General features: G+C 42.5%; 1 protein-coding gene across 4 annotated transcripts in view; it reads right to left on the bottom strand.

Annotated features, from left to right (window-relative positions):
* OSBPL3 (oxysterol binding protein like 3) overlaps positions 1–19,883 on the bottom strand; it is a 240,803-nt gene that overhangs the window by 102,486 nt on the left and 118,434 nt on the right. For all 4 annotated transcript variants that reach the window (XM_056519828.1, XM_056519829.1, XM_056519830.1 and 1 more), the window contains one exon: positions 7,666–7,892. In XM_056519828.1, the coding sequence (XP_056375803.1) occupies positions 7,666–7,758 (93 nt within the window). In that variant the 5' untranslated portion in view covers positions 7,759–7,892. The remainder of the gene's footprint in view (positions 1–7,665; positions 7,893–19,883) is intronic.

The raw sequence follows: 19,883 nt of genomic DNA on the forward strand, positions 1-19,883 counted from the left end.
AATAGCTCAACAGAGCACCGCAAACTTTTATTTCCGCTTGGCCCTGCACAGAAACTGGTGTGAGCGATGTAAGGATTTGTAGAAAAGTCCATGCTCACTATGACTTGTCAGAGGTTTTATTTATTTATTTTTTTAAATGCTGGGAGTTGTAGTTTTACAAAAGCTGGAGCGACACAGGTTGTCAAACACCGCCCTAAGGTGTCTAGTTCCTACTGATGTGGTTTTAAATTTATATCCACATTAATATATATATTATATATATATATATATATATATATATATATATATAATGTACAAGGATCCATAATATCGTATTTTAGAGATAAATCTAAACCTATAGGAAAAATAAATAGAAATATATTCACATATAAACATAACCAATAATATGGCAAAATTACACATGCAGGCAAATTTCTGCGACTTTCTTATCAGTCAGAATGGAACATGAAGAAATTCACATGCTTAATGTCAAAACATCCTCATTCAGATCAATGGAACACATTTAGGGGTTTAAAGGGGTAACTCAGGAGGATAAATAAATAAATCCACTGGTGCTAGAAAGTTATATGGATTGGAAAATACTTCTACTTTAAAATCTTAATCCTTCCAGTACTTATCAGCTGCTGTATGCTTCAGAGGAAATTGTGTAGTTCTTTTCAGTCTGGCCACAGTGCTCTCTGCTTCCACCTCAGTCTGTGTCAGGAACTTTCCTGACAAGGACAGCAGATGAAAAATATTGGGCGGTTTTTAAATAGAAGTATAATAATATATCTGTATAACTTTTTGGATCCAGTTGATTTGAAAACATTTTTTTTCCTCTGGAGTACCCCTTTAAGCAAGAAAATCTGCCACTATCAGAGTGTATTTATATCTTCTGACTTCATGGCCTTTAGTTATTTTTTATTAGCAGAAACTGCAGCAAAAATAATTTGGGGTGGAAAGATGGCAATGCTAACCAAAAAAATACTTTTTTTTACAATCTAATCTAATCAATTTTTTTTTCTATTTTCCTTTTCTAATTACGTTAAACTGTAATAATAATAAATAATAATATTATTTATAGATTACTATTTTAGAGTACACTAAAAACAGCAGTGTGCACTAAAAATCAACTGGTGCCAGAAAATTAAACAGATTTGTAAATAACTTCTATTAAAAAAATCTTGATCCTTCCAGTACTTTTTAGGGGCTGTATACTAAAGAGAAAATCAAAAAAGAAATGCATTTCCTCTGATGTCATGACCACAGTGCTCTCTGCTGACCTCTGCTGTCCATTTTAGGAACTGTACAGAGCAGCATATGTTTGCTATGGGGATTTTCTCCTGCTCTGGAAAGTTCCTAAAATGGACAGCAGAGGTCAGCAGAGAACACTGTGGTCATGACATCAGAGGAAATGCATTTCTTTTTTGGATTTCTCTTTAGTATACAGCCCCTAAAAAGTACTGGAAGGATTAAGATTTTTTTAATAGAAGTGATTTACAAATCTGTTTAACTTTCTGGCACCAGTTGATTTAAAAAAAAAAAAAAAAAGGTTTCCATGGGAGTACCCCTTTAAGGACATTTTTAGGTACCCACAGCTGACTCCATGGGTGTTCCAGCATCACTTGATAACATTACTGAGAAGCCCATTGATCCAGTGAAAAGGGGATGACTAGACTGTTCTGCTTTCAATACTACTTGCACCAATCAAAAGGATTAAGCAGACAGTATGTATGTCTATTTAATTCTATTAATGCCTCCCTTTTAAAGGTAATAAGGGTGCTCTAACGCAGTGCAGTTTTACTGCACTTTTGAAGCCAAATCCAAGTGTGGACTATTAGGTAATATAAAGTACTTTATATTTTTACTCTTTCTTCCTCCTGGTGTGGAATGGATAAATAGGAAAACAAGAAGTTGTATTTGGTCTTTATTTTATGTCATGTATTATGATCAACACCTGGTTTTAGCTTAAAAACTACAAAAAAAACAACACATTGTGTGAGCAGCATAAAAAGTAGTGATCTAATCTAAATATATATCAAGCGATCGGCTACACATCCCAAAGTCCTATTGAATCATTATGTAAATCTAAACATAATTTCACGGATGTAATTTGCTTTAATTATGTTTGTGAAGTAGTGAACGCAGTCGTCTCGTGGTCACACATGACAACATACATATAGATTAAACCACTAGAGCAACAACGAGCGTGAGCCAAGGCTGCTTATCGTAACCTCCGCCTAGAACAGAAAATAAACACCAGAGACGACAGCCAAACTGCGTTCCATGCAGTGGAGCCAGCTAGACCAGAGAACGAAGTATGACAGGTTAGACAAATACTATCTACATTCTAGTCAATAGGGAGCCTGACTCATTGGTTGGTAACTCTAGGAATTGCCGTTTAAGTGCCGTCATCAGGCTGTTAAACATTCTAGCTGCTACTTATAATGGTCATACACGTCACACATCAGTCAGCCGACCATAAACATACACGCGTTATTTATTTCAACCAGGCGCAGCCGTTCATCTTACACCAGAACAAAGGACTGAGAATGCTGAATCCAACCATTCCCGATCCCTCTTTGCCCCGATATTCGAGGAGGGTCAGGAGGCCCCTCCATACATCCCCCAAAAGCCATGTTGACATCCCATTTAGTGCCTATGTTTGACATATACACACCAAACATATCTACAGCACTCTATGTACCCAATCGAGGAAAGGACATCAGAGACTCCTATTGACCCCTATCGAGTGCAGACTACGATCTTTTGTCTATTATACAGTAAAAAGTATGATTTTTTTTTTTACAGATGATGCCTATATGCTTATGACGCCCTGAAGTTATGGTGTCAACCTACCCAATGTAGGAGGGAAGGGGAAACTGTCATCAAGACTAAAAGCAGCTGTATCTTCTCCTCTATCACTGTATCATTAGAATACAGCAGTGGTTTTTAGGGTTTGTGGCATTGAATGGCGCTATAGCAAGCTGCTCTGCTCATCTATAGATATGTGGGCCAGTGTGATGGGGAGCAGGGACCTGGCAGGTTCCCTTTGAACAGTACGCGATATACAGCAGAGCGATGATGTACTGGTACTATGCTCCTATGTAGCAGAGTATTGATTTTACAGATAAAAGCAATAGGAATTCCTAGAGCGCAGCGCATGCTAAGAAGGCATAATCTGTGTTACTGTAAGATGATTATTGGTAACACTGTTCTAATCGGCTGCTGCTAATCCACTACAGTTAGCAGTGATCTGAATATAGGGGCATTTAGGGAACACATAGATAATGCATTTATGTTTAAAAAAAATAAAAAAAAGTTCAACAAAAATCTCAGTCAGGGAAAGAGTTAACAAGGAGCAGTACTGCAAAAAGGAAGCCATCAGCACCCATCTAACAACTTCAGAATATATTAGTGAGTAAACAAAACCGCGTCAAAGACATTTACAAATAAACAAAGTGGTCAACCCCTTTAAACGGATGCGGCGGCCATAATAGGATGGATAGGACAAAAAAAAGCTCAAACTGTATGTGTTAAATTGATCCAATTTTGGTCAACAGGCGTCCATCAAGGTCTCCGGTTCACATATACATTGAAAGGTTTTCCAAGTGTATGTTAAACAGAAGCAAAAAAATACAGTGTGAACCTAGCCTTAGAACACTGTGTTCTACAAGGTTACGGTCTACCCTATGGAGACATCTCTATCTGGCCCAGCCCGCCTGAAATAAGTGTTTGGAGAGGATTGTGTGTGTGATTGGGGGGAGAAATCCCAGAAAGTGATCAGGTTTTATCCCTGGCATAGACTAAGCCTGGACCACACCAAGTCCATTTTACTAATTTTTTTTCCTGCTATCCAACCCCATCCCCCCTCCGCTACTTCTTTACCACAATCAGAGTTCATCTGACCAGCACACGACTTCACATAAAGATCAAAACACCACTGAGACAATGCACAGTCTGGGTAGTGAGTCATTTTATGTCATGCGAGTCAGAATATTGTTGTACTGTACTAAGCCCTGGGGAATATGTGCAATATATGACCTGGATTTTGTATTTTTTCATAATAGCCACCTATGGATATCATATTTTATACCTATTTATTAATACAGTATCTCACATAAGAGAGTATACTTCTAACATTTTTGTAATATTTTGTTATATGTTTTTATGTGACAACATTGAAAAAATGACTCTCTGCTACAATGTAAAGTAGACTACTTTACTTAGTGAATGCACAGCCTGAATAAGTGTTTATGTTGTGTCCCCTCAAAATAACCCTACACACACAGCTATTAATGTCTAAACCTTGGCAACATAATGGAGTACACCCCTAAGTGGAAATGTCCAAATTGGGAATTAGCCATTTACCATCCCAACGTCATGTGACTCGTGTTTGTTACAAGGTCTCAGGTGTAAATGGGGAGCAGGAGTCTTAAATTTGGTGTTATCACTCTCACACTCTCTAATACTGGTCATTGGAAGTTTAGCATGGCACCTTACTGCAAATAACTTTCTAAAGAGCTGGAAAAAAAAAAGAAATTGCTGCTCTACATAAAGATGGTCTAGGCTATAAGAAGATTGCCAAGACCCTGAAACTGACTGTCAGCGCTCAGACCATACGTCACACACTACATCAAATTGGTATGAATGGCTGTAATCCCAGTAGGAAGCCTCTTCTAAAGATGATGTACAAGAAAGTCTGCAAACAGTTTGCTGAAGACTGGAACCCTGTCTTGTGGTCCAACAAGACCCAGATAAATGTATTTATTTCAGATGGTGTCAAGCACGTGTAGCGGCAACCAGGTAAGGAGTACAAGACAAGTATGTCTTGCCTAGTAAAGTATGGTGGTGGAAAGGTCATGGTCTGGGGCTGCATGACTACTGCTGGCACTGGGGAGTTACCGTTCATTCAGGCAACTATGAATGCCCACATGTACTGTGACATACTGAAGCAGAGCATGATCCCCTCCCTTCAGAGACCGGGCTGCAGGGCAGTATTCCAACATAACCCCAAACACTCCTCGAAGATGGCTACTGGATTGCTAAAGAAGCTGAGGGTAAAAGTGATGGACTGGCTGAGCATGTCTCCAAACCTAAACCCTACTGAGTTCTGTAGGGCATGCTCAAACAAAAGGTGGGGAAGCGCAAGATCCCCATCCACCGGCTTTGTACTTTAGTCATGGAGGAGTGGAAGAGGACTCCAGTAGTAACCTGTGAAGCTTTGGGGAACTCCATGTCCAAGAGGTTTAAGGCAATGAGGGAAAATAATGATGGCCACACAAAATATTGACACCCTATTTGGACATTTCCATTTAGTGGCGTACTCACTTTTGTAGGTTTAGATATTAATGGCTATGTCTCGAGTTATTTTAAGGGGACACACCATTAAATACTTTTATATAGGATGTGCACCCGACTGTAGCAGAATGTCATTTCTTCAGTAAATAAGAAAATATTTACCAAAATGTGAGATACTGTAAATGTTACATTTTAAAGGGTATTCTGTTCACAGTAATGTTATAGGTCATTCATTTATGAATATTCACAATTTCTGGCTGTTCTCAGTTTTGGTCCAAAAGGCTACATTTAAAACTCCAGTACAGGAATGTCAGCATTAAAATGAACATTGCATTTCACATATACAGATACACAACAAATAGTTCTCCATGTCTAGACAAATGCTGCTCTAAAGTGAAAAACATTACAGGACAGAAAATGTTCGGGTTCACTTTAAAGGCATAAATTGTATTATTTCACATCCCATATTCTCTACCAAAGCTTACACTTTCAGATAAATATAGCTACAAATCCCCACTTTTAAAGTATTAAAACACTAAGCAATTCCTCCCACAGTCTGTACTGAATGTACAAATACATTTGAAGATTTGTTGTCTTTTAATTGGATGGCAACCATGGAACTTCGCATGACAACCATGACTCTCTAGCTTCTCGAGAATCCTGAAAGGCTGATCGACCTAGTTATACAGTGATCATTCTATCCCCTAATACATTTAAATAAAGGGGGTACTCTGGCAAAAAACTCTCTTCTCAATATGCCTAGGCTGCCACAATTTAAGAAACAAACAGCTCTCCTGGTGCCGCCAGTATTTTAGGCCCAACCTCCGCTGTGATCCTCATCTGGTGCTCGACATGCAACAATTCGGCTCACCTTATCGCTGGGTGTAGCGGTGATGGCCAGTGATAGGCTGAGCAGCAGTATGACGTATTGAGCCCCAGCACCAGGAAGAAGAGAGGTGCAGGCGCTCAATAAATCACACTGACACTTGGCCTATCACTGGCGAGTAGAGATGAGCGAACTTACAGTAAATTCGATTAGTCACGAACTTCTTGGCTCGGCAGTTGATGACTTATCCTGCATAAATTAGTTCAGCCTTCAGGTGCTCCGGTGGGCAGGAAAAGGTGGATACATTCATAGGAAAGAGTCTCCTAGGACTGTATCCACCTTTTCCAGCCCACCGGAGCACCCGAAAGCTGAACTAATTTATGCAGGATAAGTCATCAACTGCCGAGCCAAGAAGTTCGTGACGAATCGAATTTACTGTAAGTTCGCTCATCTCTACTGGCGAGGTGAGACTTCACTGCGGGCAGCGATTAGCTAAGCTGCATTTTTGCATATTGGGCCCCAAAAGCAGGAAGAAGATCGCAGAGGATGGGACATCAATACATGAGGCACCAGGGGGCAGCTGGAGGTTAATCCAGGGTTTTATTTTTAATTGCAGCAGCCAGGTCATATTGAGAGAAAATGTTTTTTTCTGGAGTACCCCTTTAATACTGTACTCAAATCCACATTGGCTGGCATTAAGTCTTGAAATTGAAAATGGAAGGTAACCTGGAAGAGTTGTTTAAGCTGATGCTCAACAAATTACTGTATTTTTCGCCATATAAGACGCACTTTTTATTCCCCAAAACTGGGGGGAAAAGTTGGTGCATCTTATATGGCGAATACCTGCGGCCATCAATGGCCGGGACCCACCGCTAATACAGGAACATCACCGATCGCGGTGATGCCCTGTATTAACCCTTCAGACGCGGCGATCAAAGCTGACCGCTGCATCTGAAGCGAAAATAACACTAACCCAGCTGCTCAGTCGGGCTGTTCGGGACCGCCGCGGTGAAATTGCGGCGTCCCGAACAGCTTACCGGACACCGGGAGGGACCATACCTGCCTCCTCAGTGTCTTCTCCGTGCCGGTATCCCCTGCGCTCTCCTTCGACGTCGTCGCGCACGCCGTCATCCAATAGGAGCGGTGTGATGGCGGCGACGGAGAGCGTGGATCCCGGGGAAGAAGAAGTCCGGAGCGTCGGGAACACCACGGGGACAGCGATGGAGCGACATCCAGGGCAGCGGTGACTGGTCCGGAGCGGCGGGGACACGTGAGTATTACCTCCTATACCAGTGGTCTTCAACCTGCAGACCTCCAGATGTTGCAAAACTACAGCTCCCAGCATGCCCGGACAGCCAACGGCTGTCCGGGCATGCTGGGAGTTGTAGTTTTGCAACATCTGGAGGTCCGCAGGTTGAAGACCACTGTTGGGTTCAGAATCTTTATTTTTTTAGATTTTGCACCTATAAATTGGGTGCGTCTTATACGCCGGTGCGTCCTATAGGGAGAAAAATACAGTATACACTTCCTGCAATATATCTTAAAGTTGGCAAACTGACCTGGCGGCTCCCCAGCTTTGAAGAGCAACTGCTTGTACTCCGAGAAGGGGACAACATCTTCTGTGACACCCCCAGGTTCCTTTCTTCCCCCATATTAAGATTCCGTTCCCCACTCAGGAAATATAACAGAGACTCCCGGTAATTTTCTTATACACAGGCCAGAGAACACCAGATAAATACAATTGCTTATTCATCTTCTGTTTGGCGTGCACACATTCCTTCAGCTCCTATGGAGATAAAAAGAAAAGACTAAGTCAGAAACTGGAACAACTTTTTTTTTTTTCTTACCTTTTGTTTCAGGGCCTAGAACATTCTTATAAATACAAAAAATGGTAATATCACATGGACATTCTTTAAAAAAAAACATGGCTATAATAAAAAAAATGCACTAAACCTAGGGGGACGGGGGCGGGGCGGTGCGATTGTTAAGCGCTCAAATCTTTGCCAAATTATGTTGAGTGTTTCAGCCACTGAAATTTGGAAAGCCTTTACAAGCAAGCAACATGGATAGACACCCATGCCCTTATGGAGATCCAAATATTGTCACTATAGTAGTGAGCCACCATCTCTACTGAGACCCCAGCAGCCCATAGCCCTCCTCTGACATCTTGTAGGAGGCAGACATTGTTATCAGTTGGCTGTGGTCATTTTGCTGCTGATGAGACTTTCATTGTTACATGTATGGGGTCTGCATTTGAAACTGTATTAAAGGGTACCTCTCATCAAATAAACTTTTGATATATTTTAGATTAATGAATGTTGAATAACTTTCCAATAGCATGTTAATGAAAAATATGCTTCTTTCTATTGTATTTTTCCCGATCAGTCCTGTCAGCAAGCATTTCTGACTCATACTGGAGTCCTAAACACTCAGAGCTGCCAGCCTGCTTTGTTCACAGCCAAACAGGCTGTGAACAAAGCAGGCTGGCAGCTCTGAGTGTTCTCCTTTGTGAACAAAGCAGACTGTCAGCTCGTAGTGTTTAGGACTCCAGCATGAGTCTGAAATGCTTGCTGCCAGGACTGGTAGGGAGACCCCTAGTGGTCATTTCTTCAAAGTGGAAAATTAAATAGAAAGAAGCATATTTTTTAATAACATGCAATTGTAAAGTTATTCTGAATACATTAATCTATAATATATCAAAAGTTTTTTTGATGAGAGGTACCCTTTAACAGTGCAGGCAACTGGAGTGTGTGTAAATCACCATTTTGTACTGTAGGAGAAAATTGCATATACAGTAGAATCTCCCCGGGGAATTAAAAAGTGATGAATTGGCACAGAGGGTAATAAAGGGGGAATTAAATAGCACAGTGGGGATCAGGAGGAAATTACGTGGCACAGTGGGTAATGAAGGGGGGGGAGGATGATTTGGCACAGGGGAATAAAGTGGCACAGGGGAATAAAGTGGCACAGGGGGATCATGGGCGAATGATGAAGCCGGCGGACGTACAGAAGCAGGAGACCACTGTTTAAACAGCGGTCTTCTGCTTTTGAGGGGGGGGGGGTAGTGGGTGCAGCGGGGGCCTGGATTCTTACTGGGGTATTGGCTGTACCCCCTGATGGTGGCCCTGTGTACAAGGTAGGGCCAGCACATAAGCTTGGTTGTCCCCTATTGGGAGTGTTTTGTCCCCTCATGGGAGAGATTTGTCCGTTATTGTCCCCTTCCAGGTGTGTCCGCGTCCGCTATTGGGAATGTCCCCTATTCGGAGGGTGCAAATACATTAAGTCTTATGGGACTGCCGGGGAATTAAAAACTGTCCGTTATTGGGAGGTGTCCCCTAAGGGAGATTTTACCATACAACAATTCCCTTATAGAAGGATATTATACACAACAGCAGAAATATTAAGGTAACAAAATTCAAGGTAGCAAGTTCTTAGAAATTCTTCTCAGAGATCTAGGAGTCTCATATTGGAAGCACTTCCGATAACACTGAATGGAATTGTTACTTAAGCAATTACCATACATATCTGGGTAGATTTACCAAAGCTACATACACAATATGGATAGTAAATTACAACCAGCTCTTATGAACATACAGAACAGCGGGGTCTCCTCATCCGTATAAATTAGCTGAGATGAGAATAAAGCTGGTGATGGTACACAGGTTATTTCAAGATCTGCATGTCTAAGGTTGCCTGACGAAAAAAAATATAAGTAGTGCAGCTATAAATAGTAGGAGCCTGGGGGAATATTAATAGAAATTTTAAATTGAGAGCCAAAAGGCAGAAGCTGAAGAAAAAGCCCTAGCCGCAGGATATCAATGTGGGAACCCATTGCCATGGAGATTAAACATGGTTTGTAAAGAGAGTATATAAAAATAGAATGGTACCTGCGAGTGTACAGCAAGTGCCGAGGAATTCAGACGAAATAACATAGAGACTACAATGAGGAACTGTCCTGATAAAGACAGAGCATGGGGAAGGGTAACCGGAAATCCCAACCAGAGACGTACCTAGTGCCCCTTGCAAGGTGCTGTATCAGATACTATATGTAGATACTGTGCCCCTCTGTTTGGATAAGACATTGTTACCCTTAATATGAATTAGATACTACTAATCCATATGGAAAGTGCACAATATCTAATCTATATGAGGGGGTGACTGAGTACAGTATCTAATCCATTCATAAATCCATATGGATTAGATACTGACAGTGCCCCCCTGTATGGATTAGCTCCTGATTGTGCCCCCACATGCTGCATTAGGATAATACATAAATCTTCAATATACTAACTAAACATACATTTCTTGTGTGTTTTTTTAACTTTTTGAACTCACAGCAGCCGCTCCCTGCTCTTGGATGCTCCAGAGACTAGAGGCTCAGCCCGTGCTCAGCAGTGGTGCATGGGTCCCTACGTTCCTCCTCAATAAGGCGTAGAGACACAGACACGCCAGCGGATGCCAGAAATAAGTGATATGACGTTAGCACCAGGGGGGTAGCTGGAAAGCACTGGGCCCCAGAGCAAAAAAATTATTGCCCTGCCCCCGCCCCCCCACCCTTCGTGCCAGAGTCTAACTGGGACCGAAAACAGGTCTGGGCAGTTTAAACTAACCAGCCCATTTTTTTTGTGGGTTCAAACTCTGTTCAAGTGGTTCTCCAGATGTTGCAAACATGGGCCCCGTTTGCTAACGACAGCCAGGACCCACAGATAATGCTGGGCACCGCCGATCGGGCCAATGACCAGCATTAACCCCTTAGATGCCGCAATTAAAGCTGATTGCGGAATCTAAAATGAAGCTAAAACTGTCCCGATCAGCTTAGCAGACGACAAGAGGGTCCTCACCTGCCTCTCCGTTGTCCGATCGGCGATCTACTGCTCCATGCCTGCTCAGCAGGCAGGAGCAGCAGAGCGTCGGGAACACTGATCAATGCTATGCTATGGCATAGCATTGATAAGTATATGCAATCAGAAGATTGCATGTTATAACCCCCTATGGGGGCTAAAAAAATAAAAAAGTTAATAAAAGTGAATTAACCCCTTCCCTATTAAAAGTTTTTATTACCCCCCTTTTCCCATTATTTAAATAAAATAATGTAATAAAGAATAAAAATAATCATAGTAAAATAAATAAAACCTACACAAATTGGGTATCCCTGTAACCGCATGGACCTACAGAATAAAGATAAGGTGTGATTTTTACCGAAAAGTGCACTGCATAGAATGGAAGCCCTAAAAAGTTGCAAAATGGCATGATTTTTTTCATTTCATGCCACAAATATTTTTATTTTTTTTGTTTTGCCGCAGATTGTTCTAAAATAAGTGAGGTCATAAAAAAGTATAGTTGGTGACACAAAAAACAAGACCTTATATGGGTCTGTAGGTACTAAATTGAACGAGTTATGATTTTTGGAAGATGAGAAAAAACAAAAGTGCAAAAAAATAAATAGTTTTTAGTCCTTAAGGGGTTAAAAGGTATATAGTACATACCTATGCACACCATGCATGTGGCCAGGTCAGATTTAGCTTAATTTTTCCTGCCTGCAGAACACATATGGAGGGAGCAGGTAGGCTGCAGGTTGTATATAGTACAGTATATAACTATTTAATTAAAAGAGAGGCTCCAGCAGGTTGCAAAACTACAACTCCCAGCATGCCCAGACAGTCAAAGGCTGTATAATGCACTCCTAATAAAAGTTTGTATCACCCCCAAATAAAATACTGTAAACAAAAAGAATCAAACATATTTGGTCTTGTTGTGTGTGTAAATGCCGCGCTAATAAAATATAATGTTAATTAAATGGCATAAATGTACAAAAATACTAGAGTTCAGAAATTATGATTTTTGGTCACTTCATATGCCATAAAGGGTTGGACAGGGGCCTGTAGGAGTACAGAGGGGTCTAGAGGGGACAAGGGGGGATTAGGGAGGTTTACAAAAGGGTTTAGAAAGGACATGCCATCTGTCATATACATGGCACTTCGTTTCCCCTCTCCCTCTCTGGCTGTTCCTATCGCACTGTTTAAGGGCTAAAATAAACAAACCTTCCTGATAAGAACACAGGAGCAGCCAGAGATGGGATCCTGTCCCGGTCCCTGATGATGATTTTACGTCACAGCTCCGATATGGACTATCATAACTTACAGCCCTGCTCTGCTCCCTCCTCAGCGGCGGGCTGTGTCTTTCCTTCCTGTCTGTACTGTGTTCACTGAGGGAGGAGATTTTTTGGCCCCTCTCCCTCACTGTGGCTTGCGGAGCTCTTAAAGTGGCAGCCGCAGCTCTTAAGGAAGCAGCCTCAGGCTGCGTCTTCAGAGTATTTTGTGCAGGCAGAGAGACTGACCACCCACGGTATGAACATGGCGCAGGCAGCATCAGGGGGGCGGCCTGACATGTTTGGCGGCCTGCACCCCTCCCGGGTGTGCGCCCTCGGCGGGGGCTAGGTTCGCCAAATGGTAGGTACGCCACTGATCCCAACCACACATAAGGTGCCCACTTATGAGGCCTTAATAGTATTTCAATAAAAAATAGAATAACTACATCATTATTTATAATGTATTTACATCATAAAATCTGGAAATACTTCAGATCAAAATCAGTCGTAAACCTCCCATCAGGGTGGGTAAATGGATCACTGAACATTTAAAAGAGGGTGTTCAGGATTAGGATGTTTTCACATTGTGTACCCGAAAACCTCCCAGAATATATCATAAATATATCCAGAGATCCATAGGCCAAAAGTACCTCTGTCAAACAAAGACACAGTGTGAAAAGAGCCTTAGAAAGCAGGCTGGTTTCTTCTGAAACAGTGATACGCCTGCACACAGGTTGTGTGTGGTATTGCAGCTCAGAATCAACTTTAAGGAGGTGGAGCTGCAATACTTAAAGGGATTGTCCAGGAAGCAGAAAATATTCTGCATTCCATGTCCAGCTTGTCCTCATCTCGGAAATAGACCTTCCAAAATAATACATTTTGTTGTCTAGTAGCGGTACAATGTTGGTATAATGTTGGCAATGAGGAAACACCTTCTCTGCTCCCTGGACAATCCCTTTAACACAACATGTGGACAGGTTTTTCTTATTCTGAACAGTCCCATAACAGAGGACTCCAGGTGTTGCCAAAATAAAACAGCATACTACCCTGCCCCATTCCCCAGCCGCTGCAGACCTGCCAGCTCCCAGTCCTGTCTACTTTTACTTACTTCCTTTGAAATGTGGACAGTGATTAAGTAGTCAGTCCCTGCATGGTCACCATATTACAGGAAGGAGGAAGAAGTTGAAAGGACCGGTTGGGGACTGCTGCGGAAGGAGAGTGGGGCTGCTGTGGAAGGAGAGTGGGGCAGGCGAGTATTTTCAATTTTTTTGGCAGCAGCTGGGGTCCTTGCATAAACTATTTTCATCTCCGGCTCCAGACAATTTATTTCAAAGAGGTTTTATAGTACCAATGCCAGTAGTTAATTCAAAAGGAATTGGAAATAAAATAGGAATACTTCTCCTTCCATCCACTTCTGGTTTTAACTCTAAAAGTGCAGTGTTTTTTTTTTTTTTGTTAAAAACAAAAAGCAAACTGTGTGAAACCAGCTTAAAGTGTTTTTAAATATGTGAACAACTAAAATTGACTCACTTTTCCAAGCCAATAGAGATTTAAATGGGCACTGTTGGATTCAAAAACTTTTTAATATGTTGTACATCTTGGCAAAACATTAAAGGTAAACGGTCATCAGATTTTACTATATATAACACATGGCAATGCATTACATATGGTAAAATCTTCTTCCTCACCATCTCCGGGAGGGTTTTTTTGCCAACAAGGATGGTGAGGATTTTAGTTTAAGTGTCCCTCGCAAGCCTGTAAGTAGTTCCTTGTGCGGGAAGCTATACTCACCTAGTCCCTCTGCTCCAGCCATATTCACATCCCCTCAGCTTGATTGAAAGCCTGGGCAATGCCCACGTCATCGCTCTGCTCTGTCTGCTTAGGGAACAGAGCGGTGACAAGAGCTGTCAATCACGCTGAGGGGTGTGATTACAGGCAGAGCTTCAGGACTCGGCAAGTAAAGCTCCTTGCTCAGGGGACTGCATATGGGGCGGCAGGGAACACTTTTAAACTATATATTCTTACCATCCCTGTGCATAGTAACCTCTCTGGGGATAGTGAGGAAGAAGATTTTATCACATATAACACGTTGCCACGCATAATATATTGTAAAAACTGATCCATTTTCTAATATACGTCATGAGAAAATTTGATCTCCTTTGAACAGAAATCAGGGCTTAGAAGAAACACAACTAGGGGTCCTGATATTATCTAGAACATAACCCTGTCTGGCTGCAGCATCATTTTTGTCCAAGTTTAAGCACAGGCTGGGGACAATGCCCAGTAAGTCTAGCACTTCTCTGTGCTCACTCCTGTCCTGTCTATCAGACTACTGTCTAAAAACAGAGAGGAGGGGTTACAAAGCAGCCTTCAGTAATCGTATGAATACACCCAGCACAGCACATCAGACTCAAGGAGGAAGATGAATGAAGCAGAGTGAGGACACGCCCCCTCCACAGATACATATAACTTTTTTTTTGTGGGAAACGACAGGTACTTTTAAGGTGCAGGTCAGACTTTTTGATTTGCTGTGGTTTCTAAACTTTGTGGAAGTTACGTAAAGTTACATGAATGTGATTTTAAAAAACGCTGAATTTGTGCCCATTTTGTTATTTTTTAAACCAGTATTTTTCTTATAGCAGATCATCTAGGACCTTTTCGTAGAACAGGAAACAGATGTGGCCTTATCTTACAGCATGTGTTTCACAGTGTGAAGGCTGGAGGCCTAACGCAGTACTCAGCGTACAACTACATTTAAATGTTGAGCAAATTTACACATACTTTGCTTTGGCAATGGTATTCTGAGTATATGTAGAGTTGTCTTTTAGGCCACAGATCTCCTGCCTTACCGCTGCAAAGCGTCTTTTATATGGCACTTCATACTATCAAGCTAGAGTTAGAAAATAATAAGTGCTTGTACATTATCCTGAGTGCTGAATGGTAGATAATAACAGGATCGGGTCATATACTGTATGACACTGTGTCACCTCAGTCTATGTACAAAGAACACTGCTATGTATGACTGCCTGATCTTAGCTCCGTACTGTATGTCATGGGTGTGTAGATAAGATAAGGTATGTTGCCATGTTCGGCAAACATAACTGTAAATAGAACTTAAATTTTGTTAGCCTTTTGGTTACATTTCTCCTTTGAGCTCATCCTCTGAAGCTTCAGATCAGAATAATTGCCGACCATAAATAAAACCTTTAACCGCTGCAAGACCAGCGAAAGCGAGAACTTTTTAAAAGACAAAGCACATCGGATTTATCAGGATTTATTTCTCCCTTAGGGGAGATACACTGTTACATACTACTATTTTTTTCCTATTTTTCTGTAATGAGATCTAGGGGTATTTCTGGCAAGAAATAAAAGGATGTACATGGACCAAAGATATACCGTATTTTTCACCCTATACGACGCTCCGGCATATAAGACGCACCCAATTTTAAATGAGGAAAATCTAGAATACAATGTAAAGTATAGGTCACAGTGATCTTCAACCAGCGGACCTCTAGGTGTTGCAAAACTACAACTCCCGGCATGGCCGGACAGCTGTTGGCTGTCCGGGCATGCCGGGAGTTGTAGTTTTGCAACATCTGGAGGTCCGCAGGTTGAAGGTCACTGGTATAGGAGGTAATACTCACCTGTCCCCACTGCTCCGGACCCGTCATCGCTGCCCTGGATGTCGCCCTCCATCGCTGTCGCCGCGTCCCCGGGTCTCTACTGCCCCGTATCCTCTCCGTCGCTGTTACGTCGCTACGCACGCCGCTCCTATTGGACGACGGGGCGGCGTGCGCGACGACGTGATGACGACGAAGGAGAACGCCGGTCATGCAGGGGATCCCGGCACGGAGCAGACACCGAGGAGGCAGGTAAGGTCCCTCCCGATGCAGCCGGGTTAGTGTCACTTTTGCTTCAGACGCGGCGGTCAGCTTTGATCGCCGCATCTGAAGGGTTAAAACAGGGAATCACCGCGATCGATAATGTCCTGTCTTAGCTGTGGGTCCCGGCCGTTGATGGCCGCAGGGACCGCCACGATAGGTGTGTATTCGCCGTGCAAGACGCACCAACTTTCCCCCCCCCAGTTTTGGGGAAGAAAAAGTGCGTCTTATACGGCGAAAAATACGGTAAGTATATGAATGCTAATTAAAGGGGACAGTGGCAGGACTAAGATAGAACACATTTGTTACCATCCAGCTAACTCAAAAATGTATTGCAGACAAACGCTTTCTTATTTTGGAAGCCACAATAATGGTTTGTGGTCATCCAGCAGACTGGACCCATACTGGGATAGGGATAAGGATTGTAGTACCCATAAAGTAGTATTGTTGCAAAAATGTTGCACACCAATATCAAACCCTCCATACTCTCTACACACTAAACTATCCCTGCATTTGTGCCAGCAACATGGCACTATAAAATACCCTTATAAGAGTGCCAACGCAATGCTCACACCAATGTGTCAATATAACAGGTCACTTGTCTCCTATAAGGAACTAGGAGGCAGGTTATCACCAACCACACAGACATTTTTATTTTCCTCTATACTCATTTCTGCAACCTCACGTCATCATTGGAGTAATTCACCAGACAGAAGCAATCTATGATGGATCACTTTAATCGAGACAGATGTGTCGTGGTCCAGGACAGTAGTAGACATCTGGAACTGTCTAAGCAACTCGTGTCTAGACACTTGTTTGCAATAGGGCTGGAGCGTCAGGAGCCACGTTAAAAGGCCAACAAAAACTACAAGGTAGTAGTAAAGAATGTATAGGGAAAGAGAGTTCCCTAGTCAGTAAAATCTCCCATCTTGGCCAGCTGGATAATTTTGGTAGGAGTCATTGGTTTCGTGCTCATCTGCATTTTTTTAGAATGCAAAAAACATCTCCCTAGATATAGATAAGTAATGCGTCATCGGTAATTGTTGATTCTATCTCCTATGGAAATGCGAGTTTATGTTACAATAACAATTACAGTCACATGGTACTAGCTCTACCCTGGGCATGGCCATACAAATATCATAAAAGAGATCACCTGGCTCTATTGTACAGCACCTGGAGAATAGTTCATGAAGGTCAGTTTATTGGTCATACATGTGTCAACACTTTTCACTATTCTGTACTCACCAGTGCACTATTGTTTGCTCACGGTAATAACAACATAATCAAACAAAAGAGAAAAAGGGAACATTTACACGCACTTCCTTATATAATATATATACACTGCTCAAAAAAATAAAGGGAACATTTAAACAACACAATGTAACTCCAAGTCAATCACACTTCTATGAAATCACACTGTCCACTCAGGAAGCAACACTGATTGACAATCAATTTCACATGCTGTTGTGCAAATGGAACAGGCAACAGGTGGAAAATATAGGCAATTAGCATGATACACCCAAAAAAGGAGTGGTTTTGCAGGTGGTGACCACAGACCACTTCTCAGTTCCTATGCTCCCTGGCTCATGTTTTGGTCACTTTTGAATGCTGGCGGTGCTTTCACTCTAGTGGTAGCATGAGACGGAGTCTACAAGCCCCACAAGTGGCTCAGGTAGTGCAGCTCTTCCAGGATGGCACATCAATGCAGGTTGTGGCAAGAAGGTTTGCTGTGCCTGTCAGCGTAGTGTCCAGAGCATGGAGGCGCTACCAGGAGACAGGCCAGTACATCAGGAGGCGTGGAGGAGGCCATAGGAGGGCAACAACCCAGCAGCAGGACCGCTACCTCCGCCTTTGTGCAAGGAGGAGCAGGAGGAGCACTGCCAAAGCCCTGCAAAATGACCTCCAGCAGGCCAGAAATATGCATGTGTCCACTCAAACGGTCAAAAACAGGGCTTACAGCCCAACAACGTGCAGGACGTTTTGCATTTGTTAGAGAACACCAAGATTGGCAAATTCACCAATGGTGCCCTGTGCTCTTTACAGATAAAAGCAGGTTCACACTGAGCACACGTGACTGGAGAGTCTGGAGGCGCCATGGAGAATATTGTGCTGCCTGCAACATCCTCCAGCATGACTGGTTTGGCAGTGGGTCAGTAATGGTGTGGTGTGGCATTTCTTTGGGGGGGCTGCACAGCCCTCCATGTGCTTGCAAGAGGTAGCCTGACTGCCATTAGGTCCTGAGATGAGATCCTTAGACCCAGTGTGAGACCATAAGCTGGTGCAGTTGGCCTTGGGTTCCTCCTAATGCAAGACAATGCTAGACTAGAGCTCATGTGGCTGGAGTGTGTCAGCAGTTCCTGCAAAAGGAAGGCATTGATGCTATGGACTGGCCCGCCCGTTCCCCAGACCTGAATCCGATTGAGCACATCTGGGACATCATGTCTCGCTCCATCCACCAACACCATGTTGCACCACGGAATGTTGGACCACTCTTCCTTTGCAAACTGCTCCAGGTCTCTCTTATTGGAAGAGTGCGTTTTGACGTATGTTTGGGGTCATTGTCCTACTGGAAGACCCAAGATCTTGGACGCAAACCCAGCTTTCTGACACTGGGTTGTATAGTGCGACCCACAATTCCTTGGTAATCCTCAGATTTCATGATGCCTTGCACACATTCAAGACACCCAGTGCCAGAGGAAGCAAAACAATCCCAAAACATAATTGAACCTCCACCATATTTCACTGTAGTTCCTGTGTTATTTTCTTTGTAGGCCTCATTCCATTTCGGTAAACAGTAGAATGACGTGCTTTACCAAAAAGCTCTATCTTGGTCTCATCTGTCCACAAGACATTTTCTCAGAAGGATTTTGGCTTACTCAAGTTCATTTTGGCAAAATGTAGTCTTGTTTTTTAATGTCTCTGTGTCAACAGTGGGGTCCTACTGGGTCTCCTGCCACATTGTTTCATTTCATTCACATGTCAACGGATAGTTCGCGCTGACACTGATGCTCCGTGAGCCTGCAGGACAGCTTAAATATCTTTGGAACTTGTTTGGGGCTGCTTATCTACCATCCGGACTATCTTTCGGTGACATCTTATATAAATTTTTCTCTTCTGTCCATGCCCAGGGAGATTAGCTACAGTGCCATGGATTGCAAACTTCTTGATAATGTTGCACACTGTGGATAAAGGCAAATCTAGATTACTGAAGATGGACTTGTAACCTTGAGATTGTTGATATTTTTCCATAATTAGGTTTCTCAAGTCCTCGTACAGTTCTCTTCTCCTCTTTCTGTTGTCCATGCTTAGTGTGGCACACACAGACACACAATGGAAAGACTAAGTGAACTTCTCTCCTTTTTAATCTGCTTTCAGGTGTAATTTTTATATTGCTCACACCTGTTACCTGCCCCAGGTGAGTTTAAGGGAGCATCACATGCTTGAAACAATCTTATTTTTCCACAATTTTGAAAGGGTGCCAATCATTTTGTCCAGACCATTTTTGGACTTTGGTGTGACATTATGTCCAATTTGTTTATTTTTTCCTCCGTTTTTGGTTTAATTCCAATACACACAAGGGCTATTAACATGTGTACAGCAAAACGTGTCATTGCAATCCTTTTCTGTGAGAAATACTTCATTTTCTAGAAAAATTTCATGGATGCCAATATTTACGGCCATGACTGTGTGTATGTGTATATGTGTATATATATATATATATATAGCAAATGGATACACAGCAGCACTTAGGCTTGATGAAGGCCACGTGAGGTGGCCGAAGCATCGTATATTCACTCTGTGATTAATA

This window comes from Hyla sarda, chromosome 5, assembly GCF_029499605.1.
Source record: "Hyla sarda isolate aHylSar1 chromosome 5, aHylSar1.hap1, whole genome shotgun sequence".
Taxonomy (NCBI): domain Eukaryota; kingdom Metazoa; phylum Chordata; class Amphibia; order Anura; family Hylidae; genus Hyla; species Hyla sarda.